Here is a 25952-nt window from a genome sequence, read left to right as displayed (position 1 = left end):
AATGCACCTAGAGCAATAGGAGTTTCGAACACTGCTGGACCCTAAGCAGAAATGGTCCTGTCAGAAGGGAGGATACGGGTTAACAGTACGCTGTCATTCCTGTTTTTTCACCAATGATTCATAACCAATTACACACACATCAAGCAGCACCAGAATGATGCCATTTTGAGCACAATTCCTGCCAATCTGGGGCCACCAGCAAACCAAAAAAGGGAGTTAAAAAAAAAAAGCCCTTCTGTTAAGTACAGTAGTTACTTAAGATGCAGGTAAGCAGCGGTTAACTGTAAACACCATTTTATTTCAGTTTTGAAGAACTCACACATGTAAAAAAGACCCTTTGCATCAACATGTCCCTCTCTGTTAAACACAGAAAATGCATTTATTATTATTATTTTTTAAAAAACAGCCTGGAATTTAAAAATTACAGCATTTTAAGACTGTGGAACAGGAACACTGTGGATTTCAGTCAGGTGCAAAGGTGCCACAAATATTTACAATGACAGCATCTTGTAAGACAACACTTCAAATGCAGCATTAAAAAAAAGAGGACTATACAGTGAATAAGTTATTGAGCGGCATATAGAAATAGTAGCATCAAAACAAATAACTTGGGGGATAATTATGCAACTCCAGTCTGAGCCTGCAATTCTCATGAAGGTTTTATTGCATAGTGTTCTGCATTCACAGAGGCTACAAGAAATACAACTCTATCTGAGGGGGGGTGGGAATTATTTTAGAAACAGTCATACTGCCAGGAAACGAGGTTTTACGCAACTTTAGCGAGACAATGCCCAGTGTCATAACATACTTTCCCATTTATAAAATAGGCCCAACCTTCCAGGACAAATTCGTATGGTAAAGGTAAAGGTAAAGGTACCCCTGCCCGTACGGGCCAGTCTTGCCAGACTCTAGGGTTGTGCGCTCATCTCACTCTATAGGCCGGGAGCCAGTGCTGTCCGCAGACACTTCCGGGTCACGTGGCCAGCGTGACATCGCAGCACTGGCGAGCCAGCGCAGCACACGGAACACCGTTTACCTTCCCGCTAGTAAGCGGTCCCTATTTATCTACTTGCACCCGAAGGTGCTTTCGAACTGCTAGGTTGGCAGGCGCTGGGACCGAACGACAGGAGCGCACCCCGCCGCAGGGATTCGAACCGCCGACCTTTCGATCGGCAAGTCCTAGGTGCTGAGGCTTTAACCCACAGCGCCACCTGCGTCCCTGGTGGTATGGTATATGCATACAAAAATGATGTTGAGGTGCTGAGGCTTTAACCCACAGCGCCACCTGCGTCCCTGGTGGTATGGTATATGCATACAAAAATGATGTTTACGGAGACCCAAGCCTCATCCATTTCACAACCGTGCAATGGGAGATGCCCAACAGTGAACACGAGGCCAAGATATTTCACACAGACCATGGAATGAACTGCAAAAAGAAATCCTGACTACTGTATGTAATTTAAGTGACGAGAGCCAATACACAGACTAGAAGCACTATTGATGCGAAAATTAAATGCTAATGATGGAAACTGGAGTTACTGGCTTCAACTTATACTCATTTAAACGACAGAGTGAAAAGAACTGGGTGGTACAAATTTATATGGCGGCACAAAATTTGCTGAATGCGTTACTTGGAAGGAATCCACAAAAGTTCTTTGTAAAACTACAAGGCGCTGCTCGTTTTTGCCAGCACAGAAGTCACTGCTGATATTTCACCTGAGTCTCAGGAGCAACTTGAACTTGTTAAGGCAGCTTCTTTGGGGAAGGAAGCCCTAGGAAGCCCCATTGCTCTCGCACAGCATCACCAAACAGCCTTCTGGATTTTAACTATTATCCGTTTTCTGTGACTAGTTAAAACTCTGCGTGTGATACACGCCCACAGACACACGCTGCCAGAAGCAGCCCTTGCTCAAGAACTGCTGAGGTAAATGGGAGTTGTGCAAGAGGCCTTGCGCAACAGTCAAACACTTATGTACAAAGATGAAATGCTAATGTCAAGTAGCTGCCCCAAAGCCCAGTGGAAATGTTTCCCCACATTGTATTAACTACTGAATATTTCTGAGTGAAGCCTGCGTACGGCAATCGTATTCAGTCAAGTGACATAGTGTTATGTCATCAAAAAAAATGCAAACTTTCCCCTTCCATCCTTTCTTAACTTGCATTCTGTTTAATCATCACTTTGCAAGAGTTAATTCACACTAAGCCAGCTGGCGCCTCTCTGGAAGTCTAGCACAGTGTGCAAAAATTATTTATGTTCCACAAAGTGGCTCACCTACCCACAAAATTAGGCACTTGAATACATAGGTTTGGGGCAATTTATTTTGCCAAAATCCAGAGCTGTACAGGCTATGAAAATGGCATTGTTGTCTTCCTTGTTCTTATATATTTGAAGGCAAGGACTTAGCCACTGATTGCACATATGCATAAAAGTTGCATATTTTCACGTGTCTTCAGAGCATAACATTGTTCAAACATCCATCAAGGTCAAGCCCATAAATAATTTTGAATTTTTTACACTGAAGTCTATCGTTTTTGCACCATAAGGGTTGCGCAGATTAGCAGCCTCATTCGTGCTGAACTAATCATTTCTTTGCACAGGAACTTTGGCAATATTATATCATTTGCATATTTGCTGGCGAAGTGGAAACTGCTATGTTATATGCATGAATAAAAATTAAATAATTGTTTTTATTTAAATAAAAATAAAAAAGAACCTGGACGACACACTGGTCTTAGTTTTAAAAACACCACTGGAGGACAATCGCAACAAAATTATAGATGAAAAAAGAAAGAAAATGAAATGTCCTGAACTATATATACATACACACACCATACAACTGATTGAAAAGAGAAGTAGAATACTTTTTCACAAACAGCACAATAACTTTTGCTGTTCAGTTGTTGTAGGCATTGTCCGTTCAAGGACTGGTGTAATCCTCGTCACATCCAAGGAAGTGAATCCACGTGAATAATAAAAGTCATATTCCTATGACAAGGCTACTGTGTGAAAAAACCATCTTCAGACTATGCCATTCTGCACACCCGCATTTTTTATTCTGTAGTATGGGCTGAAATCTGCACAAGAAACACAGGAAGGAAGATATTTTTGGCAACCTAGTTCTCCAGCTTTGTTTAAGCTCCAATGTGCCATCTCTTCCTGCCTTTTAAAAAACACTTTGCTGTCCTTTTCCATGTTCAAAGTTACTTGTATCCCTGCAAAACATGCTACGGAAATACATCGTCTGAGCACGTTCATTCGGAAACCAGAACAGAGCTGCGGCAACCAAAGTATTTTGTTTTCATTTTTTTGGAAAAAGGTAAATCACGGAAAAATGGGTGCAAGATTTCTTATCTTATCTGAACCGTCGCATAAACATTAGAGCTCTGAATTTTCCTGTTCGTTTTCCTCAAGCAAGGACTTGCCGACATCTCCATTACCACTCGAATTCACGTCACCATTGGCCTGGAGTTCTTCCGGTTTGCGTTGTGCAAAGGTATAGATCTCACTGTCAGTCAATATCGTGAAAGAGGATTCCGCCATGCTGGGCACTTTGGATATTTTCCTGATCGGAGGCGGCGAAGGGGCCGTACTCACTGGCCCAGTAAAAGGCTGGTACACGCCTATTTCGGCATTTTCCGGTTTCATAGAGTCGTCCAGCAAGTGCCCATAAACCATGGTGTCATCAATAACTGCATAGATATGAGACTCGTTCTTTTTCCTCTTTTTGAATATGCCCTGCTTTCCAGGCAACTGGGTGTTGACGTTACCGTTATACACTCCTATGGGTGGAGTCTGGTTTTCCTGTTTTTTTCTGGGGGGGAAAAGAAACAAAGCAAGAAACGTTAAAAATAAACTTGCATTCTCTGCCCAGCCACCCAAAAAGAGCTTCTGAAGCCAATCGGAAGTCCTGTCGGATGTTCGTGTTCCAAAGAACATTCCCAAACCAGAACACTCACTTCCGGGTTTGCGGTGTTCAGGAGCCAAAATGTCTGAGTACCAAGGCGTTCAGGATCCAAGGTATGACTATATTAACAAAGACAACAGCAAGTATAAAGCACTCAATTTGGCCCAGAAGCTTCATGGAATAAAAACAGCTAAAGGGAGAGGAATTGAACTTGAAGATAACCAGGTGACAGCAAAAACTGCAAATTGTTTAGCAGGAGCAATTAGGATAAGATCTGTTATTTGATTATTGATGTAAACCTCTAGAATGCATTTTGCATAGCTAAGCCTTTACCCCTATCTTTAGTGCATTTTATTTTATTTTATTTTATTGCTATGGCTAGTGACTGATGCAATTAAAGATTCTTCTGATCTGTAGCTTTGTGGAATAAAAACAGCTATAATCAAACTTAACAGGGAAGGAGTTTTACAGTTATGGGGGCTGTGCTAAGAAGGACTTGGGCCGCATGGCCACCAGCCTAACATATCTCAAGATGGAGCGTTGAATTTCCCACTTTATTTTCACAAAGGGAACCGTGTGAAATAGCCACCCTGCAAAAACGCTGCTGTCAGATAACACCCTAATTTTAGCATTTCCTCTGGTGTAACTTCACTTTATATGTCTCCCCGTTCACATAGTATGGGAAGACATACACATCTTAAAAATAAACGTGATTCAGAACTCTAAGAGTTCATACAGGCTAAAGTCTTCGTGACATTGGCCCAAGTGCCTCTGAATGGGGGCAAACTACAGACATGAATCACAGTCACTACTGCTTCATCACGATGTGACTTCCATAAGCAGAAGAGAATTGGGAAACTTGGGTCTCTCCCTTCCTGACTGTATTCTTACCGAGACAGCCAAGGGGGTTGCTTTGGGGGGGTGGAATTTGTTAGTAAAAGGAAACTTGTATGAAGAGAGGTCAAGAAGTCTGTGGTGGAAACCATCAAGTTCAACCAACCGTCTATATTAAATTGTAGTCGCCTTAAACCAGGGAATGAGGGAAAAATTTACTTTTAGAAGAAATGATTCATAACAAGCAGGCATTACTGGGAGAGAGAAGTTGGAACAGTTTTGGCAAGTTTTCAAGCACTAAGAAATAAATCTCAGGGGGGAAACTTGTCCTTAAAGAGGACCAGTTAGAATTCAGCCTTAAAAATCATTGCTAGTCACCTCCTGCTACAAAACGGACTTCTGGGGGAGGCTGCCAGGGGTCTGAACTGATTGCTTACAGAGCGCACTTTATGTTAGGCCACAGGTGGCCCATTCCTGCCTTAAGGTGTGCAAATAGAGCTCTTGCGCCAGTTAACATGCAGCCAGTGTGTGTGCCAGGACGACCAATTTCCTGCTGCGATTTCTGCCCCGATGCCATCGGCACAGCAAGTTCTAACAGCTCAGGTCACATCTTAAGTAGGAAGAGATCGAAGCACGTTCAAGGCTCCAGTTCACAAAGGAATAACGTTCAGGGTTCCCTGGTTTGGAGCCTGCAATACTTCGTTAAAACCTGGGTCTGCCTCTGGCAAAAAATGGGACATTTTAATCTGCGCCGAAAACCTCTGAGAACAAGAGATACCTACTTCTTCCTCTTAGTGCAGAATATGGCAAGCCCGATAGTTGATAGCAGTGCCAGTCCGCCAACCACAACGCCAATTATGACTGCCAAACCTGCAAAAAGTTAAAGTGAGACATTCAGCGATAAACAGTCGGAGAGGTGGCTCATCTTGTCCTGATTCAGAGTCACTGCATTCGCTCGCTTCTGAAACATTCCAGATTTTTATGAGCGTGTGCACATAGACACACAATCCAAAGGAACAAAAGAAGAGAGATAGAAGGGGGTCTGGAAGGGAAGGGGTTAAGCTGCGGGGTTCTCTCCTGACTAAACTTTCATGCCATGCATTTAACACTTGGGAGAGATTTACAATCTAAAATCCATATATTGCAATTTAGCAGGGGCGCGGGTGGCGCTGTGGGTTAAACCACAGAGCCTAGGACTTGCCGATCAGAAGGTTGGCGGTTCGAAACCCCGTGACAGGGTGAGCTCCCGTTGCTCGGTCCCTGCTCCTGCCCACCTAGCAGTTCAAAAGCACGTCAAAGTGCAAGTAGATAAATAGGTACCGCTCCAGCGGGAAGGTAAACGGCGTTTCCGTGCGCTGCTCTGGTTTGCCAGAAGCGGCTTAGTCATGCTGGCCACATGACCTGGAAGCTGTACGCTGGCTCCCTCGGCCAATAAAGTGAGATGAGCGCCGCAACCCCAGAGTCGGCCACGACTGGACCTAATGGTCAGGGGTCCCTTTACCTTTTTATTGCAATTTAGTACACACACTGGGGGGAGGCAGGGGGAGGAAATACACAGCAACTTGTAAATCAGGAGAATTTCAACAAATGCAAAGTCCAGTAGTTAACAGCTGGATGGTGGGAAGGGGAAGAGAGAAATAGAAGCGGTGGGAAATCACAAGAAGTTACGCAACTGCAAAAGAGTCATGCACAAGATGTTCTCTCTTTTAAAAAATGTTCCCACGTATGACATCCCGAATAGAATAGAAAAAGAAGTTTAGATAATATAATCTCTCAACTGCTATGACTATCTAGCCTCATTTAAAAGTTCAGCTTTGACAGGAAATATGTTCCAGATTTGCTCTTCAGCACCATGAATATATATACACTAAAAAAGCGAAGAGTTATTCCCTTCTGTATGTTCCCAGGTAGTTGCCATGTTTCAACGGGGAGTTTCACTAAAAGCACCCCTGAACATTTCTGCCATGGTTGCGCCGTGAAAATATGGATCATGTGTGTCTTTGTTTGGGTGGATATAAACACAAGGGAAACACCATAACTAAGACAGAAATGAGATCGTTTCAACAAAAGAAAAAAAATCTCTATGGAAAACAGGGTTCTAAAATTTCCTGCTCCCGGGCGCCATCTGGTGTTGCATGTTTATAGCGCGTTCCATTCGCTGCTTCTTTACTAATGTAGCAGAGTCCTCTGATAGCGCCATCCCATTTTACACAAAGTTAAGAGTTTATGGTAACAAATGAAGCACAGGTAAACTTGCACCTACACCTTACACCCAACAGGTTCTCCTTGCTTAAAGGGTTCTAGAAAGGTTGTGCGAGGGCCCTGGCAGCTGACAGAGTCCCACAACTCTTACATCTCCTTCTCAAATCCTTGTAAGCAAACCCCACCACCACCTTGTGGGCTGGCGGGGGAAGTGGTCCAGTGGTCTGGGGGATACAAGCTTGCTGAAAGCAGCTGAAAAGATGCTCAACATAGGTAGAAGAAGTGTGTAAGAGAAGAAAGCCCATGTTGACAGCTAGGAACTACAGTGGTACCTTGGTTCTCAAACACTTTGGTTCCCAAACGCCAAAAACCCGGAAGTAAGTGTTCCAGTTTCCGAACGTTTTTCAGAAGCCGAGTGTCCAGTGTGGTTGTCGGCTATTGTTTCCAGGGTGCCTGCACCAATCAGAAGCTGTGTCTTGGTTTTCGAACATTTCGGAAGTCAAACGGAGTTCCGGAACAGATTAAGTTTGGCGTTTTCGTTTTTGCTATTTATTTCACGTTTTTGTTTTTGAGGCTTTTTCAGTTCATTTGTTTTTGCGACTGTGTGGAACCCAGTTCAGCTATTGATTGATTGATTGATTGTGTGACTGTGGAAATGGATAAAAGCCCCCCATCCAAACAATGAGTATCATCAGTGCAAGTAAGAAAAAAAAAAGAATGTTAATTTTTATCATCTACAACACTGTCTTATGTATTTTATGGTACAGTACATTGATTATTGCTTTCATTTTATGGATCACTGGTCTGGTTAGATAGTAAAATTCATGTTAAATTGCTGTTTTCGGGTTGTTCTTAAAAATCTGGAACGGATTAATCCATTTTGCATTACTTTCTATGGGAAAGCGCGCCTTGGTTTAGGAACGCTTTGGTTTTGGAACGGACTTCCGGAACGGATTAAGTTTGAGAACCAAGGTACCATTGTAGCCCAGGAAGTTAACCCCTGTGTGACTGAAACCAGGTAGAAAGCTCTTCCCCAACTCTGTAGGTTCATGGGAAAAGAACACAGAACTGAAAGATGAACCCTTGGCAGGACAGAACCTCCCTTTGGTTATTGTGAAATAACGCACAACATGTGGTACCTCACCTGCTTTTTTCTGAACGAACTTCACCCTGAACTGCATGCTCAGTTGTTGATTGGTCGCCGGCTTACAGTTAGTGATGTTTACCCAGAAATGATGCTTCAGATCGAGAGTTTTAGGTAGTTTCTGATCTTCGCGGCGCACGGTTTCTTCCGCATTCGGTCTCTGTTCCTGAATATAGATGTTCGCCCGGCTCTGTACACAAGTAACACCCATACGGTCCTTCGGGAACGACAGCTGCGCAACTTGTTTTGCCGGGACAGTGATGTTCCAATACACAGACGTGAAAGGAGGCAGACCTTCCAGCCAGTTAGGGGTCTGCAGGTAAACTTCAGTTTTCGGATCTGGAGTAACGCTGAATACACACTCTTCTGCAGGGGGCACACAAAAACAAATGTGCGAAGTCATTGCTGCCCTTTAATTCCCCGTGCAAAACAAAATAAACCCTTTGTGAAAGAAAGCTTAGCCATCTCTACGACATCCAGATCCTGCAATTTAAGCTGTGCTGAAAAAAATTTGTGTACACCCCGCACCAAGGAATCTGCCTGGTTTAACATCCCACTGAATCACTTCTCATAGAGTCATAGAATTGTAGAGCTGGTCATCTATGTCATACGTGTGGAGGAAAAACTTAAACACGCAGCAGAGTTTCCCAAAAAGTAGACCAGAGGCAATTGTACTTCATCTAGCAGAGCTTTACTGCTACTGAAGGCAAATGAGCATAATGGTCACTGTTAAGTTGTGGGCGAACATATCAGACAACACAGCAATTCTTCCAAAGCAGCTCTTTATTTGTAAGCTGGAACAGAACTGAACTGAGGAGCTCAGTCAGCCTGCTTACATAGAGCTCCACTAAAATGCAACAGTAACCATTTTCTGTAACTAGCCAATCACTGAATGTCACTTTCGATCCTTCATTTGCATACATACTATCCAATCACTGAACCTCACTTTCGATCCTTCATTTGCATAACTATCTACAGTATCCCCCTGCTGGCCCAGGGTGAGAACTTCAGTACATAACAGTCACAAATCCAATACATTCAGGATTGGCACAGTCCATAAGAAAATCCAGTTGCAGCAGACTTAACTAACTTACAATTACCTAACTTATGATAAGACAAAGGTGGATTTGATTTAAATCAAATCGATTTAAATCACTTGTCAGTAAGACTTGATTTAAATCACTTTTTAACGGAAAGACTCATTCTTGCTGGTATAGTCTTAATATTTACAACCAGCTGAAGGTTTCGTTTTTGGAATAATAAATTTTCAGAGTAGTTTTTACATTTATATCAAAAATTACTGATTTGGTGATGCTAGTAGAAATACAAAGACAGGAAATTATGAAATTATTTGGACAACTTTTCTGCTGTACTTTATCGGAAGGAGAAAAATGATCATTCCCTTAATAACAATTTAAACAAATTATTTAACTAAAACAGTAACATTATAGCATATGTATCCATGTTTGTTAACTGATGTGGTTAAACATTTAAAAAAAAAAACAGACTGAGTTTTAGCACACATGAAAAACTTAAAACAAATCCTTATTTCCTGATGAACAGCCTTTGGACTATAATGTAACTTAAATAGAAAATTATATTTAGATTTTTCCTCCAAAAGCATTTTATTTTTAAAATCCGATTTAAATTTTAAAAATCCAATTTAAATAAAATAAATCAGATTTAATTTTTTAAAAAATCCAATATTTTTATTTTTAAAAAAACCATTGATTTTTATCCACCCTGGATAAGACTAAACCTTAGCACTAAGCATACTATGCACAGAACACCGGTCCCTTGAAATACAGGAATCTCAGCTAAAGCATCCATGACAAATGGCAATCCAACCTCTTCTTAAAAACTTCCAAGACAGGAGAATCCACTAGCTTCCGAGGGAGACCGTTCTACTGTTGAACAGCTCTTACTGTCAGAAAGTTTCCGCCAATGTTTAGTCGGAATCTCCTTTCCTGTAACTCGAAGCAACCGGTTCGAGTCCTACCCTCCAGAGCAGGAGAAAACCAACTTGTTCTCCTCTTCCATGTTCCCTTCTCCCTGCTTCTCTATTTCAGCCATCCTAGAGCTGCGGCGAAACATGCTGTGGAAGATCTAAGCTCGCCCTGCCACAAAACCTGTCTGCAAGCAGACATGCGAAACTCTCCTTTGATAAATAAACCCATGGCCCTTTTCCCAGACCATTCGTTTCTCTCCACGTGCCCCCCCCCCAATTAATTTTTATTAGTTTTCAATTACAAAAATCCAAAATATGCCTCATTATATACATATCAAATCACAATACCAAATCAAATATAAATTAATCAAATATCCAATTGTATAATTTTGGTAGCCCCCCTCATGCTAGAATTACAGGTTTAATAAAAAAAAAATTTATTTCTGCTTCCAAAGTCTTATTTAATCCAATTGTATTCCAATCATAATAATAGTCCCTTATTCAACAGCTGCAATATTTATGACTTCTATCCGTATTAATACATTCAATAATTTATTAGTCCACAAGTGAAGATCTTTATCCTTGCTGCTGCGTGTAGTAATTATTTGTCTGTATTTTTTCTTCTTTCTTTATCAAATCACACCTCTTTGTTTCATGGCAATCTGATTTATTTTTTTTCCAAAATGTCTAGGCACAATCATTGCAGACAATGCTTCAAAATCCATGCTGACATCTGCCGAAATCTCAAACTACCGTATTTTTCGCTCTATCGGACGCACTTTTCCCCCTCCAAAAATGAAGGGCAAATGTGTGTGCGTCCTATGGAGCGAATGCAGGCTCCTTGGCTTCAGCGATAGCAACGCGACGCCTCCAAAGCGCAGAGGGAATGCTCCGTCCGCGCTCCGGAGGCTATGCGTTGCTTTCAGTGAAGCATGGAGAGCGAGGGGGTCGGTGCGCACTGACCCCTCTCGCTCTCCAGGCTTCAGGGATAGCTGCTTGAAGCCTTTGGAGCACAGCGGGACCTCGCGCTGCGCTCCAAAGGCTTCGGGGTTAGCTGCACAAAGCCTCCGCATGGCAGCGTGGTGCCTTCACCCCACTGCCCTCCAGAGGCTTCACGGGTTGTCCCAGAAGCCAGAACAGCGAGACGGAGCTTTCTGGCTTTTGGATAGCCCCACAAAGCCTCCGCAGGGCACGGGGATGAAGGCTCCCCGTGCCCTGCGGAGGCTTCGCACAAAGCTAGACCAGCTATCCCAGCGGCTATCCCAGAAGCTAGAACAGCAAGAGGCTATCCCAGAAGCCAGATCCCTCTTGCTGTTCTGACTTCTGGGATTCAGAATTTTTTCCCCCTTGTTTCCTCCCCCCCAAACTTGGTGCATCCTATCGTCTGGTGCGTCCTATAGAGCGAAAAATACGGTAAGTGAATTTTGGGAGGATTTAAAACATTTTACAGGGATGACTTTGACCCCACGAAAGCTCCCTCTCTTGCTCGTGGATCCTTGACCATAGAACCCTTTTAGAATGACAACACCTAGGCTTCCTTGCCATAATCCAAATTTTACTAGATCTCAGATATTACACCCCCCCCCCCCAAAAAAAAGAATAACCACATTTCAACCTCGGGATATTTGACATCAGTTAGGGAAAGGGCCTTTCACTGGGCTGATACAAGATTTTAACTTTCTTTACTTTTTGAATGCAGAGAAGGAGCGAAACAGAATAAACTCACCTTGAATAACGGGCATAAAAAACAACGTGAGGTTCGGTTTCAGAGTCTCACTGATCCACCTTCTGCCATACGTCCTAAGCATTACAGTGATGTTGTCTTTCATCTGAATTTTCTCAATGGCTCCACCAGGGCAGAAGACACCGAGTCGCAACGCCTTTTCTGGGGCGCTGCCATTAATGGAGTAACTATAACCCCCAGAGCATACTTGATTCTGGTTTGGGATATGTTGCTTAAGTTTCGAGGCTGGAGACCTGATTTCTATGAGGGTGTCTGCCGGGGCCTGGAGTTTCCAGGTAAACGTGTCAAGCAGGATTGGGAGACCAGTAAGAAACGGCGGTACAAGCAGATGGAAGGGTCTCATCTGGCAGGCTTTGGAATTCCAACAGACTGCAATGAGAAAGGCACACGGTTATAGCCATAGGCTCTGGGGCAGAGAAACAGGCAGGTGGCGACCCATAGAAGACATATGGGGTATCAAAGAGCTATGCAGAAATTTGATGAGTCTGGGACAGAGGAGTCAAGGAAAAAGGCCTAATGGGGAGCCACGAATTTTGCTAAGAGTCTGGTCAACCAAGGGGCTGTTGTAGGCTAGGGCTAGAGGATGGCAGGGGGCGTACAAAAGAGGGGTGGCCATGTCTCCCTTCCCAAGGAGGTCAGGTACCTAGGAATGTGGTCATGACCACCTACACAGGAGACAGATAAGTGACCCATGGAGGCGATTGTGGTCTCTAAACATGGGTAAGAAGAAGAAAAATATGGAGAAAGTCCATTTCACATTATCAACAATCTGATGCCAAACACACATTAACATTTGTGGTAGGAGTCATTTCAGTTTATTTGTTTTTTTAATAGTCAACTAATTTAAAGGGGGTAATTAAAACAGTGAAATGGTTATAGCGTTATAAGATTATTATTTTTTTATGGAACCCAGCAAAAAGGGTTAAGTCATTTTTTAACCAGGTAGAGGGCCTTCTTGGTAGTGGCGCCCGCTCTGTGGAACGCCCTCCCATCAGATGTCAAGGAAAGAAAAAACTACCTGACTTTTAGAAGACATCTGAAGGCAGCCCTGTTTAGGGAAGTTTTTAATGTTTGATGTTTTGTTGTGTTTTTAGTATTCTGTTGGGAGCCGCCCTGAGTGGCTGAGGAAACCCAGCCAGATGCGTGGTGTATAATAATAAAACTATTATTATTATTATTATTATTATGATGTCAAGAATCTGTGATCAGCAGGGCGGAGTGAGATACAATTTAAATACATATAATAAATATATATTTGTTCTCCCAGGCTTTGAGGTTATGAGTTTCCTTTACTGAACAGGTTGCTATTATGTTGTTACACTACTATGTTATCTTTTTAAAAACAACAACTGCTGAATACAGTGGTGCCTCGCAAGATGAAATTAATCCGTTCCGCGAGTCTCTTCGTCTTGCGGTTTTTTCGTCTTGCGAAGCACGGCTATTAGCGACTTAGCGGCTTAGTGGCTATTAGCGGCTTAGCGACTATTAGCGGCTTAGTGGCTACTAATGGCTTAGCAGCTTAGCGGCTTAGCGGCTATTAGCGGCTTAGCGGCTATTAACGGCTTAGCGGCTTTAAGAAAAAGGAAACAAACTCGCAAGACGTTTCGTCTTGCGAAGCAAGCCCATAGGGAAATTCGTCTTGCGGAACGACTCAAAAAACGGAAAACCCTTTCGTCTAGCGAGTTTTTCGTCTTGCGAGTTTTTCGTCTTGCGAGTTTTTCGTCTTGCGGGGCACCACTGTAAATTTATTGTGTTTTATTATGGTGCCTCCTGCCCTGTACTCATCAAGAGCAAGAGCAGTATCTAACTATAATGACAGTGTTTATAGTTAATAACAGGGCTGTAAGACTGTTTCGTTTAAGGAGCATTTCACTCTATTAAAAAAATTAAAGAAAAGCATTTTAGCTCTCATTAAGAGATAGGTAAAACAAAAGAAACAGTGTGATAAAATAAGGCCCACTGCAAAGGTTACATAGGCACCCGACTTATAACAGCACTGCCCTTGTCAAAAACCCACGCTTTTAAAAATAATGAAGACAGAAGAGTAAGTTTAAAAGCAATGGCATCTGTGGAGACTGAGCTACACTTTTGTTCTCCTGAAAAGAAAGTGAGACTTTCTGCAATCTGAATTTGCAGAACATACGATGGTGGTCCCATCAACTGACAATTTACCTCAGCTCCATCTGCCCATCTAAAAACTCAAATGTTATTTCTAATTAGTCAAGACTAATGAGCAACAAAAGGACAGATGACGAAAACAAACAGCATTTGGAAGGGCAAGTAAAAATAGGAATACATTCTTGTCAGATGTCTCCCCGCCAAATACACACTTTAAGGGAACTAAATTCCAGACATTTTGTTCATACCTTTAGACTGCACAGCCGTTACCCTCACATTCTCTGTATTTTTACACAGTAAGGCGATAGTGTAACTGGAACCGGATACTAAGGTCACATTGGTCTCACATTTTTTACTACGATTAATACAGATCAAGCATAAACTTCCAGGCTGTGTTGGCTTCGAAAATATTGTAAGATTTAAGTCTCTCTCTCTCGTGAGGTCAACTCTGTAGGTTACGTCTGAAAACAAGAAAACAGAGATCATTTAGAAGAACTGTAGCACCTAGTCCCTTTCTTAAAAAGAAGAAAATGGTGCAGCTATTGTTCCATCATTTGCAAGATCTAAAGAAGAATCTAAATTACTTAGGGGCATGTTTTGAAACCGTTAAGCTGTTCACCTCTTTCTAATTTACAAGAAAGTTACCCCCTCTCTTGAATAGAACTATGAACTACATGAATTCTCCATATAAGCAACTGTCAAGGCATATTAATGGAATACTTTATCAATCAGTGTGTCATTGATTGTGGGTCCTCCTTTTAAGTTTGTGCTTAAGTGACTTCAATCCAATAGGCACAAAAATGTCCACTCACTCTCTCCCCCTTCTTCCAACAGCAGTTTCCTGACATTGGCAACCATCTCCTTTGCAACAATCCCATTGTAACCCCTGAAGAGGAGACGGCCCCAAGGTTTGCTTTAACATGCTATTCTTCATAATGGTATTACCTGACAAACGTAGTAAACTTCAGTTAGCCCAAAATACTGAATGGATGTCCAACGCCCCTGTCTAAACTTAATCTCTGACAGGGAAGTCATGTCGACAATGGCCTTCTAAATTCAGGAACTGAATTTACTATTAAATCCAATTTCTAGTCGTAACCAATATAAGGTACAGCTCCGACTCCATTCCTACATACGGGCATGAAAATTACCAGAAAGCAGTGCTTTACTTTTATTTATTTTTTTATTTATTGAGGCCATCTTTTCCAGTGCAGTTGTACCTTGGAAGTCAAACGGAATCCATTCTGGAAGTCCGTTCGACTTCCAAAATGTTCGGAAACCAAAGTGCGGCTCCTGATTGGCTGCAGGTAGCTCCTCCAGCCTATCAGAAGCCAGACCAGACATTTGGCTTCCGAAAAATCATTTGAAAATCCGAACACTCACTTCCGGGTATCGATCGTTTGGGAGCCGATTTTGTTTGGGAGCCAAGGCGTTCAAGATCCAAGGTACGACTGTATAGTGTGGTGTTTTTACAAAAGAAAAAAGGGTACCTGTATTATTAACCCATAGTGCATATTTTGCCCCATTAAGTTTTGCTGTGCACAGAGGTGTGTGGTCTCTCTCTATCTTTTATACACACACACACACACACACACACAGACCCATTAACCAAAGAAAAGAGAAAAGGAAAAGAGGGAATTGGTTACTTACTCTCTTCATTTTCAGGGCGCTGAACAAAAACTTTAAAATGCAAATTGTGGGCCCCAGCGTTCTGCTGATATTGCTTACAGCCTTGCATGGAGAGGTTGAAATTACCAGCAAGAACGACAGACTGCCCCTCTTTGGGTGTCAGCTCTTGAGGGTGCTGCCCGGGTAACTGGTACTCGACTGTCTGAAAGTTCCGCTCACATTTTGCGGTGGTGTAGTTGAGGATAGAGATGCGTGCTCTTAAGTTGAATGGAATGACAAATTGCCAGGCCACCAGTTCGTTTTCTGGTAACCCCACCGGGTAGTTGGCAGATATCAAGGTTGCTTCTCCTTCGGTTTGAAATGTGGATTCAACAATGCACAATCCTATTTTAAACACAAAGGGAGACAAGCATTTGTGAACATATACAATCACTGGCGAACCTCGAAATTATATATTTGTTTGAACTAGAGAGTGCTTGCATTGCAGTCCTTCTTCCCAACCCAGCAGTCACCAGAAACCTCAGGATAGTGACCCTTGCCTTGTTAGAACTACACTCAAGGCCAAGCTGGTGCCAGAATTAGGCCCCTAGAAAAAGAGTTTCAATTACCTTTGACTGAGAAAGTATACCCAGACAGGCAGGCAGACAGACAGACAGACATGACCACTATGAGCATAAAAGAGAGCTTATGTCTTTAGTTCAGGCACAGGCAAACTCGGCCATCCAGATGTTTTGGAACTACAACTCCCATGAACCCTAGCTAACAGGACTAGTGGTCAGGGATGATGGGAATTGTAGTCCCAAAACATCTGGAGGGCTGATGTTTGCCTATTCCTGGTTTAGTTTCTAAGGTGATATGTATGTTGTATTCTCTCATGGGCAGGGCTTAGCTTGCAAATTCTGGCTCAAGTGAAGACAGTGACACTGTGGTTTTTTGGGGGTCCCTCAGTGTCGGATTTACATATAAGCTAAACATGCTATAGGCCCCACTCTCTTGGGGGCTCCCAAAAAAATTAAAGAAAAAAAACCGGATGTACATTTCCAAAATATAAGATAAAAAACAAATAAAATAAAACCCACATACAGCAACTGTGTCTTGTGTTGTGCAGGTCCATAAATTACCATACTGTATAGCATATACCGTATTTTTCGCCCCATAGGGTGCACCGGCCCATAGGGCACAGCTAGTTTTTTGGGGGGGAAATAAAAAAAAAATATTTCCCCCCCAGGTGCGGGGCTGGGGCGGGGAAAGCCCAAGCTTCCTCCGACCCCAGCCCCCAGAACAGTCTGCTATCCGCAAGCCGTGGGAGAGCTTCGCGACTTCGCACAGCTCTCCCACGGCTAGCGGAGAGCTGCACGAAGCCCAAAGCCTGGGGCGTGCTGAGCTCAGCGCACCCCAAGTTTCTGGGTGCAGGCAAGCTCTCCGCTAGCCGCACGAAGCCCGAAGCCCGAAGCCTGGGGCGTGCTCAGCTCAGCGCGCCCCAGGCTTCGGGGTGCCGGCAGCTGTCCGCAAGCCGTGGGAGAGCTGCGCGAAGTCGCGCAGCTCTCCCACGGCTTGCGGATAGCTTCCTGAAGGCTGGAGAGTGAGGGGGGTCGGTGTGGACCGACCCCCCTCGCTCTCCAGGCTTCAGCGAGAGCCTGCATTCGCCCCTTAGGACGCACACACATTTCCCCTTCATTTTTGGAGGGGGAAAAGTGTGTCCTATAGGGCGAAAAATACGGTATTCAACACACAAAAAACAGCAACAATTTGTTGTTGACAAAGGATAGCTGGACATATAAAGGGTCCCATTACCTTCAGTAGCTCAGGACCTGATCAAACCTAAACCCGGCCCTGGGGTCCCTCTATGTTTATGTGGGCTGGTATAAGCTAACTTACTCTTTATTCTGACTAAGCAGCCTTGGCTTACAAGAAAAACCCATTCTGTACGGTCTGGTGGGCAGATTGAACCATGGGAGTTTGGCAGAAGTATTATAGGTCAATACACAGTCAAGAAACAATACAGATGAGAACGATTTTATATATATATATATGAAAATTGGTCCACTATCAATTTGGGTAAAACGATTTTCAGTTGGTTCAAGGGAGGTTGTTTGAAAGCACACTCACATTACACAGGTAAAGTTGTTGTTTTTTATGAAGAGCAATTTTGTCACAGGGCCCTTTCAAACAACCCTCGCCCTTAGGTTATATAGTTGTGAAAGAGAACTGCAACATGCAACATGAAAGAAACAGGTAATTTCCGTTATGACAAACAGAATAGGTATATACCAGGGCCGCTCCTCACGTTACTTTTTGAGCATATAGGTCACACACCTCTTTAAAAGTGTGAGAAGTAACATGTGCCTTCATCCCTTCCCACATCCATTCTTCTGGACAGGCCTTTAGGATTTTAGCTAGTCTACATCTTCCATAGATACATGTAATATACCATTCTTGTGTTATGTTAGCACATTATTTAATATACAAATGTACACTTGTGTTTAAGAAACAGCCCAGCGCATTACCGTATTTTTCGTCCCATAGGACGCTCCGTCCCATAGGACGCACCTAGTTTTTTTTGGGGGGGGGGGGAATAAAGGAATTTTTTTTTTGCTTTATTTCCCCCCCAAAACCAGGTCGGGGAAACCGAACCAGGTCGAGGAACAGCGGGATGGCGGCGCTGCACCTCCTTGCTGTCCCCCGAGCTTGTGGGGCTGGCCGATGTCTGTCCGGTGCGAGGGGCTATTCGCAGCCTAGACAGCCCTGCGGGAACTCCCACAGGGCTGCCTAGGCTGCGGATGTGTTCCCGAAGCCTGGAGAGCGAGAGGGGTCGGTGCGCACCGACCCCTCTCGCTCTCCAAGCTTCAGCGAAAGCCTGCATTCGCCCCATAGGACACACCCAGATTTCCCCTTCATTTTTGGAGGGGGAAAAGTGCGTCCTATAGGGCGAAAAATACGGTAATTTAGCCCCTTCCATATTGCTCGCAAGTAGGCTTAGGATGCTAAATGAAGGTCAGGATTCTCCCTCCTTTCCTTAAAAAGCTATCTTCTTCCAACCCCGTCCTTCAGCGCCTTCTCTGATCTCCCTCACCCACTGCAAAACCAGAAATGTCTTTGAGAGAAACCTACTCCAGGAAGATCCCCCTCCAACCAACTTAGAAGAAAGCAAGCCTACAGAACCACACTTAAAGATAGTGTGTTAAAATATCATTAATTTTTCTGCTGACAACAGAAGCAAATCATACTCACGTTGGATGGAAGACCTGCCTTCAAGCTTAAAGCCAGAGACACGGACATTAGAGTTCCATGGAAGCTTCAGGGTCATAATAACTCCCCCTTGCACCTTGATTCGTGACACAGTACCATTTGCACAGAAGTTTCCGATGTTGACTCTGTTCGTATTAAGAAGGGTGCCGATGTTGTAAAGAACTTGGTCGGGGCAAGTCTCTCCAGGCAGAACTTGTCTTAAGAACGGAGAGAACTTCAGTTCAAGCCCATCTAACCTTCTGGCTTTAACATCCCATATGAAGGTCCTGTTAAAGGGCAGGAACCCAGAAGGCAGAAGCAGAACATCTCCGAAGGGACATGGTCCTCTCATACAATCTAGAAGCACACAGACACACATAATGTAAGAATGATCATCACACAAGACCATCCAGTTAAATTATAATCCTTTTACTCTTTCATTTATGTTAAGAGCTTTTAGTAATTCTCTATGCACATTCTAAGCCAGGGTTTCCCAAACTTGGGTCTCCAGCTGTTTTTGGACTACAATTCCTATCATCCTGGACCACTGGTCCTGCTAGCTAAGGGTGATGGGAGTTGTACTCCAAAAACAGCTAGAGACCCAAGTTTGCGAAACCCTGTTCTAAGCAAACAAGGCGCTCACGTCTTTTACGTTTTCTTTTTCTTTAACAACCACCCAGCCTAGCTTATTATTTGAAGACTGAAATCCATGGTTGTGTCTTTACCAAAATCACTATTGTGGTGTTCAGAACTTCTGGGAAATGTGTGACAGTTGAAGGCTTTGAATGTGAAGTGATGAAAAATGGTATTTTATTAGCACGGCATTAATGCTGCAATAATGCAGAGGGTTCATTGATGGAAACTCACTCTCATTCTCACTTGAGAAGTAGGTGCTATTATATTTTATTGTGAGCTCACATCATATAGGAAAATAAATGTCACAGACTCAGATCAGTTGGACTTTGACAGAGGGGAGGCTTAAATAATGAATAGTAGCTATCTATGGTGGCACTGCGTAGGGATGCGGGTGGTGCTGTGGGTTAAATCACAGAGCCTAGGGCTTGCCGATCAGAAGGTCACATGATCACATGACCCGGAAGCTGTATGCTGGCTCCCTCAGCCAATAAAGTGAGATGAGCATCGCAACCCCAGAGTCGGCCATGACTGGACCTAATGGTCAGGGGTCCCTTTACCTTTATACAGAAGTCGAACGGAATCCGTTCCGGAAGTCCGTTCAACTTCCAAAACGTTTGGAAACCAAGGCAAGGCTTCTGATTGGCTGCAGGGAGCTCCTGAGGCCAATCGGAAGCCACGGAAGTTGCGTTCCATGTTCCAAAGAATGTTCAAAAACCGGAACAATCACTTCTGGTTTTCCATTGTCCGGGAGCCAAAATGTACGCGTACCAAGGGGCTTTTTGAGCTACTGTGGGAAATGTAAAAGAACTTGTAAATTAAAAAATAAATGCTGCTTCCTTTTTTGTTTTCGTTTGGCCCTGTTTGCCAAGTCAGAATCCCACCCTTTCCTTTTTCTGCTGGTTTTCTGCTGCACTTTTATTGGGTTCGGTAACAATCACCCCCACCACTGCTCCTCTCCAAGATTTGTCAGTTGGGGGAGAGGAAGAGGAGAAATGGGTTTGCTTGGTGCTATGCATCTCAGCTCCTCTCTCTTGGAACCGAAGGAGAAGGCTTGGTCTTGCTTTGGTGCTGGGCTGCAAGATGCTCTAAGCGCCATCGCAGCTTCCCCCGGCCTCCATCTGGCAGCCTCAGGTTGGCTATTTTCGCCTGCATTTGAGCTCAACATCTGAGTGTGATGCAGCCACAGGGATGACCTCCTCTTTCCCCCCCAACTCCAAGCTGGAAAAGGCTAAAGCTTCTCTACCCACCCTTGCCGGAGGGTGATGGATCGTGGCCAGGGGTGGCAAGCAGAATTACGGACTATTGCTTTTCACAGGAGAAAACCAAAACAAGAATGGTTCATATAAACCATCGTGTCCACTTAAGAACTCTTGGCCCATGGTTTAATCAACTATGTTTTTAGTTGATTGATCTGTCAATTAAATTGATTAGAACCTCCAGCTGTAAGTGCAGCTTGTTTGAAATGGGCTTCATATCAATCAATCAAATCTCTATTATTATATTATATTATACTATACTATACTATACTATACTATATTATATTATATTATTATATGATGGCAAGAGCTGTTTGACACTGGAGTGGACTACCTTGGAAGTTGGTGGGCTCTCCTTCGCTAGAGGTTTTTAAACAGAGCTTGGACACCCACCTGCCAGGGTGATTTAGCTGTGATTCTTGCATTTGAGGGGTTGGACTAGATAGCCACGGGGTCCCTTCCAGCCCTACAATTCTGATTCTCTGACAATGTATGGATTTTACTGGCCAGGCCTTTTTGCGTGTCGCAGATAAAAGCCCACAGTTGCTTAGATCTTAATGGGACATTTTTTTAAAGAGCATTGGGCTCCTCAGGAGGAACACATGGTCAGAAGCACACTCTCGGCATTAAAAGCAGAGGACTGAACAGAACCAGCGGTGAACAGTCATATTCTAGTGTGTAATTCGGGTTTCTCCCGAGGCCAACCCTCTGATCAGCAAGTCCTAGGCTCTGTGGTTTAACCCACAGCGCCACCCGCGTCCCTACCCCTGTATAAAAACAGCTAAATAATCAGTTAAAAGGAAGATGATTTATACAGTTAAGTTATTTCAGTTCAGTTGACAGCCCCAAGCCATTATTTAGCAACAAAGAGGATGGTACTGTAACAAGTAGAAGATAAATAATATTTACCCTTGTCATTTAGGCTTTCAGCATGCAGCTCAGGTTGACAAATATCCAAATTACTTTTAGAAGCTCATAAAAACTGGATAGCATAGTGCAACTTACCAATGTCCCTCTCAATCACCAATTCCCAATAATTCTGCGGCCTTTCACAATCAAAATCAAAACGAAGCCACTGCCCAGAGGTTATTTTCCTTTCGGAATAAGACTTGTTTCCTCCTACAACCAGTGCACACCTTCCTTGCGTTCCAGGTTTAATCCTAACTGATGTGTTGTCAAGACGTTCAAGGGAGATTTCATAGGCACCTGAAACGATTGTTAAAAATGCAGGTTATGTTTTTGGTTCCAGAGTGGTAGCCATATTAGGCTGCTGCAGCAAAACAAACGAAGATGCCTGTCGTCATCGCCCTCCACTTCAAGACAAGCAGATTTATACTGGAATAAACTTTTCCTAGATTAATGTTCACTTTATCCAAAGAACCAGACAATTGGTTATGAAAACTTATGCCGTAATACATTAGGGAGCAATGGATTCTTTCGCTATTACGCCTTTGATAAAAGGATAGTCAGCTATACATGTACATATTCCACCCTCCCCCAATCCAAGGAAATACAATTTTCCTGCTGGGTGTTTTAACTATTTAATACTTTAGTCTTAAGCCTTCAAAAAATAAAAGTATGGCATTTTTTGGACTATTTAAATACCGTATTTTCCCATGTATAACACGCCTCCGTGCAGTGGCGTAGCGTGGGTTATCAGCACCCGGGGCAAGGCAAGTAATTTGCGGCCCCTAACCCGTGGATTTGCGCCCCCTAACCCGTGGATTTGCCCTAACCCCAGATGTTGCGCCCGGTGCGGCCGGCCCCCCCTGCACCCCCCACGCTACACCACTGCCTCCGTGTATAAGATGTCCCCTATTTCTGGGGACTCCAAATTAAGAAAATGGTGGGAGATGCTCCAGAGTTGTTGGTGGGTAGTTGGTTGGTTTTAGTGGGTTGGCTGGTTGGGAAAGGTAGTTGGAGAAGCAGTTGCCAGGCAGTTGGAAATAGAGAAACGGTTAGAGCAGTGGGTTCTTGAGTGAGGGGAGGTAGAAGAGATAGAGAGAGGAAAATAAGACTAAGAAAGTAAAGAGTAACAACGTTTGGAATGCCGGAAAAGTTTGTTTGTGTCTGAAATAAAACACACTCTTCTTTATTAATTGAGCAGCTGACTGAGGCTGAAGTGATTTTACCAGGGAGGACCTGGTTGGTGGCAGCGGATTAGTGGTGTACGGGTCAATAGTCCGTGAGACTATTGCTCCGTACGAACGCTCCGTACGAACGGCACAATCATAAATTATTATTATTATTATTATTATTATTATTATTATTATTATTATTACTACTACTACTACTACTACTACATATTTGTAGCCGCTTCAACTATTGCTCATTTGTTGCTTAAAGAGTCAAAAAGGAACCACATGTGTACTGGCACACCAGACTATGAGAAGACCCTAATGTTGGACAGAGGAGTCGCACTGAACTGCTTCGTGGAGTCCAAGGCGGGGGCAAGATTTCAAAATAAATTTGGGCCAACCATTCTGTCAGGAAATAGCACAGTAAGCAATTGCTTTTTGTTTAGGCAAAAGGAATAAAAAGTTCTACTGTCGCATGAGCAAAACCTCTTTAAAAGCCAAAAGAGCTACCCAAAGTAAGGCAAACACAGTTGAAAACTGTAAGCAAAGATCTCCGCTCACTAAACATTATGGCCCATTGCATAAGCAAAGATAATTACTTACTCAACATTCAGGAGGGTCAAATGGCTTAGGAAGGATATGGCGAAAGAAATATATATATAACATTTCATTTATCAGTGCCGTTCGCAAGCACGGTGATAGGAATGATTCATGTCTTGCTTTTTCCCTTTCTTAAGCCTATGCGTCTCTCTGCATGTATCCTTGTTAGGATTACAAGAAATGAAAAACTTGCTCATAAGGAGGGGAATTCTTTGCGTGTAAAAACCTCGTCTTAGCAGGATGACACATCGGACGATGAAGTGAAGCAGGGCAAGCTAAAATCTCCCAACTCCCACTGTGCTTTCTTGCTCTGTCGAGGTACACACACACGATGTAGGCTGAGTGCACATCGTTCACTGAAAGCACATCACCTCCCCCAAAGAATGCTGGGAATAATAATCATATTAATTTTATTATATATACCCCGCCCATCTGGCTGGGTTTGCCCAGCCACTGTAGGTGGCTCCCAACAGAATATTATTATTATTAATGATTATAATGCAATAAAACATCAAACATTAAAAATTTCCCTAAAAAGGGCTGCCTTCAGATGTCTTCTAAAAGTCAGATAGTTGTTTATTTCCTTCACCTCTGATGAGAGGGCATTTTGCAGGGTGGGTGCCACTACCGAGAAGGCCCCCTGCCTGGTTCCCTGTAGCTTCACTTCTCCCAGTGAGGGAACCGCCAGAAGGCCCTTGGAGCTGGACCTCAGTGTGCGGACTGAACAATAGGGATGGAGACGCTCCTTCAGGTATACCTGGCTGAGGCTGTTCAGGGCTTGAAAGGTCAGCACCAACACTTTGAATTGTGCTCAGAAACGTACTGGGAGCCGATGTAGGTCTTTCAGGACCGGAGTTATGTGGTCTCGGCAGCCACTCCGTCTAGCTGCCACATTCTGGATTAACTGCAGTTTCTGTGTCACCTTCAAAGGTAGCTCCACATAGAGCGCATTGCAGTAGTCCAAGTGGGAGTACAATACAGTGGTACCTCAGGTTACATACACTTCAGGTTACATACGCTTCAGGTTACAGACTCCGCTGACCCAGAAATAGTACCTCGGGTTAAGAACTTTGCTTCAGGATGAGAACAGAAATTGTGCTCCGGCGGCACTGCAGCAGCAGGAGGCCCCATTAGCTAAAGTGGTGCTTCAGGTTAAGAACAGTTTCAGGTTAAGAACGGACCTCTAGAACGAATTAAGTACTTAACCCGAGGTACCACTGTACTTGTCAGGATTCAACCTCTGTGGTTTACCCTCCCCGGGGCTACAGTCCCCAGCACCCTTAACAAACCACAGTTCCAAGGATTCCTTGAGGGATGTTTGTTGTTGTTGTTTAGTCGTTTAGTTGTGTCCGACTCTTCGTGACCCCATGGACTAGAGCACGCCAGGCACCTCTGTCCTCCACTACCTCCCGCAGTTTGGTCAGACTCATGTTTGTAGCTTCGAGAACACTGTCCAACCATCTCGTCCTCTTTCATCCCCTTCTTATTGTGCCCTCCATTTTTCCCAACATCAGGGTCTTTTCCAGGGAGTCTCCTCTTCTCATGAGGTGGCCAAAGTATTGGAGCCTCAGCTTCAGGATCTGTCCTTCCAGTGATCACTCAGGGCTGATTTCCTTAAGAATGGAGAGGTTTGATCTTCTTGCAGTCTTGCACTCTCAAGAGTCTTCTCCAGCACCATAATTCAAAAGCATCCATTCTTCGGCTATCAGCCTTCTCCCCGGGGCTACAGTCCCCAGCACCCTTAACAAACCACAGTTCCAAGGATTCCTTGAGGGATGCTTATGTGCTTCAAATGTGGAACAGGGAAGGGCTCATACCCACTTATTCACATCTCCTTAGGGATGGCCAAGAAGCATTCTGGTTCTAGGCAGAGATGCTCATTTTATTCTTCATCATTCCCCGTACAAGATTCCCAACTCATTTCAACTTGCTGCAACAGCGAGTTCATTACTTCTTGTTCGGGCCTGTATTAGCAATAACTGGTGTTGACAGACGCGGTTGCTTTTGATTTAAGACGCCCCCCCCCCTTGCCCAGATTCAGGCAGTTCTTGCCTTAATAGGCTTTGCTCAGCCAGTCTCCTTTCTTTCTTATCATATTCCGTGTTCTCACTATGAATTACTTCCAGGCTGTTGCTAACATCACATGCAAGGAAATTTAAAGATTGCCTTCAAACTGGAGCTATTTGCAGAGGCTATTAAGTACCGTGAGAATTATCTTATTTAATATTCCTTGTAGTGAATGGGCCAAACAAATTTAGACATTACACAGGAGACTCATGCAACCGATACGGTTTTTAAGAAGATGCTGGAGGATGTGAATTTAATTAGAGGAATGGCAGAGGAAAGAGAGTCATCACTGAATTTTCAGGTAACATATTTTGTAAGTTCACAATGTGCTGTGTAAAGAATTGTTTTGTCTGCCCGGGTGCTACTGCCAAACAGCTTGGAGGAATTAAAGAGAACATTTTCTCTCTACCCGCACCATATGTAAATTTTGTTTTAAAAAGCAGAATTTCACGTCATTTCTCCTGCTTCAATTCATATTTGTACCTTGTTTTTCCTTCTGAAAAGAAGCCCAAAGCGGCTGACAATAAATAAAACACGAATCAACAGACAAGCTGTATAAACAC

At 43.6% G+C, this 25952-nt stretch overlaps 1 protein-coding gene across 4 annotated transcripts in view; it reads right to left on the bottom strand.

Moving 5' to 3' along the window:
• Positions 1 to 277: 277 nt before the first annotated feature.
• CDCP1 (CUB domain containing protein 1) overlaps positions 278 to 25952 on the bottom strand; it is a 41764-nt gene continuing 16089 nt past the window's right edge. The window contains exons 1-10 of one of the 4 annotated variants that reach the window (XM_077916415.1): positions 22440 to 22812; positions 22250 to 22273; positions 21650 to 21850; positions 18756 to 19109; positions 15546 to 15908; positions 14144 to 14356; positions 11760 to 12146; positions 8086 to 8451; positions 5522 to 5609; positions 278 to 3812 (exon numbers count right to left, since the gene is read on the bottom strand). In XM_077916415.1, coding sequence (XP_077772541.1) covers positions 3377 to 3812; positions 5522 to 5609; positions 8086 to 8451; positions 11760 to 12146; positions 14144 to 14356; positions 15546 to 15908; positions 18756 to 19109; positions 21650 to 21850; positions 22250 to 22262 — 2421 coding nt within the window. In that variant the 5' untranslated portion in view covers positions 22263 to 22273; positions 22440 to 22812 and the 3' untranslated portion in view covers positions 278 to 3376. Of the gene's footprint in view, positions 3813 to 5517; positions 5610 to 8085; positions 8452 to 11759; positions 12147 to 14143; positions 14357 to 15537; positions 15909 to 18755; positions 19110 to 21649; positions 21851 to 22249; positions 22274 to 22439; positions 22813 to 25952 lie in introns of those variants that run through there. The other 3 variants (XM_028750633.2, XM_028750636.2, XM_028750637.2) reach the window with 3 other exon arrangements.

This window comes from Podarcis muralis, chromosome 12 (assembly GCF_964188315.1).
Source record: "Podarcis muralis chromosome 12, rPodMur119.hap1.1, whole genome shotgun sequence".
Lineage (NCBI taxonomy): Eukaryota > Metazoa > Chordata > Lepidosauria > Squamata > Lacertidae > Podarcis > Podarcis muralis.
Note: the sequence above shows the minus strand (reverse complement) of the source record. Positions and strands in the feature narration are given on the sequence as shown.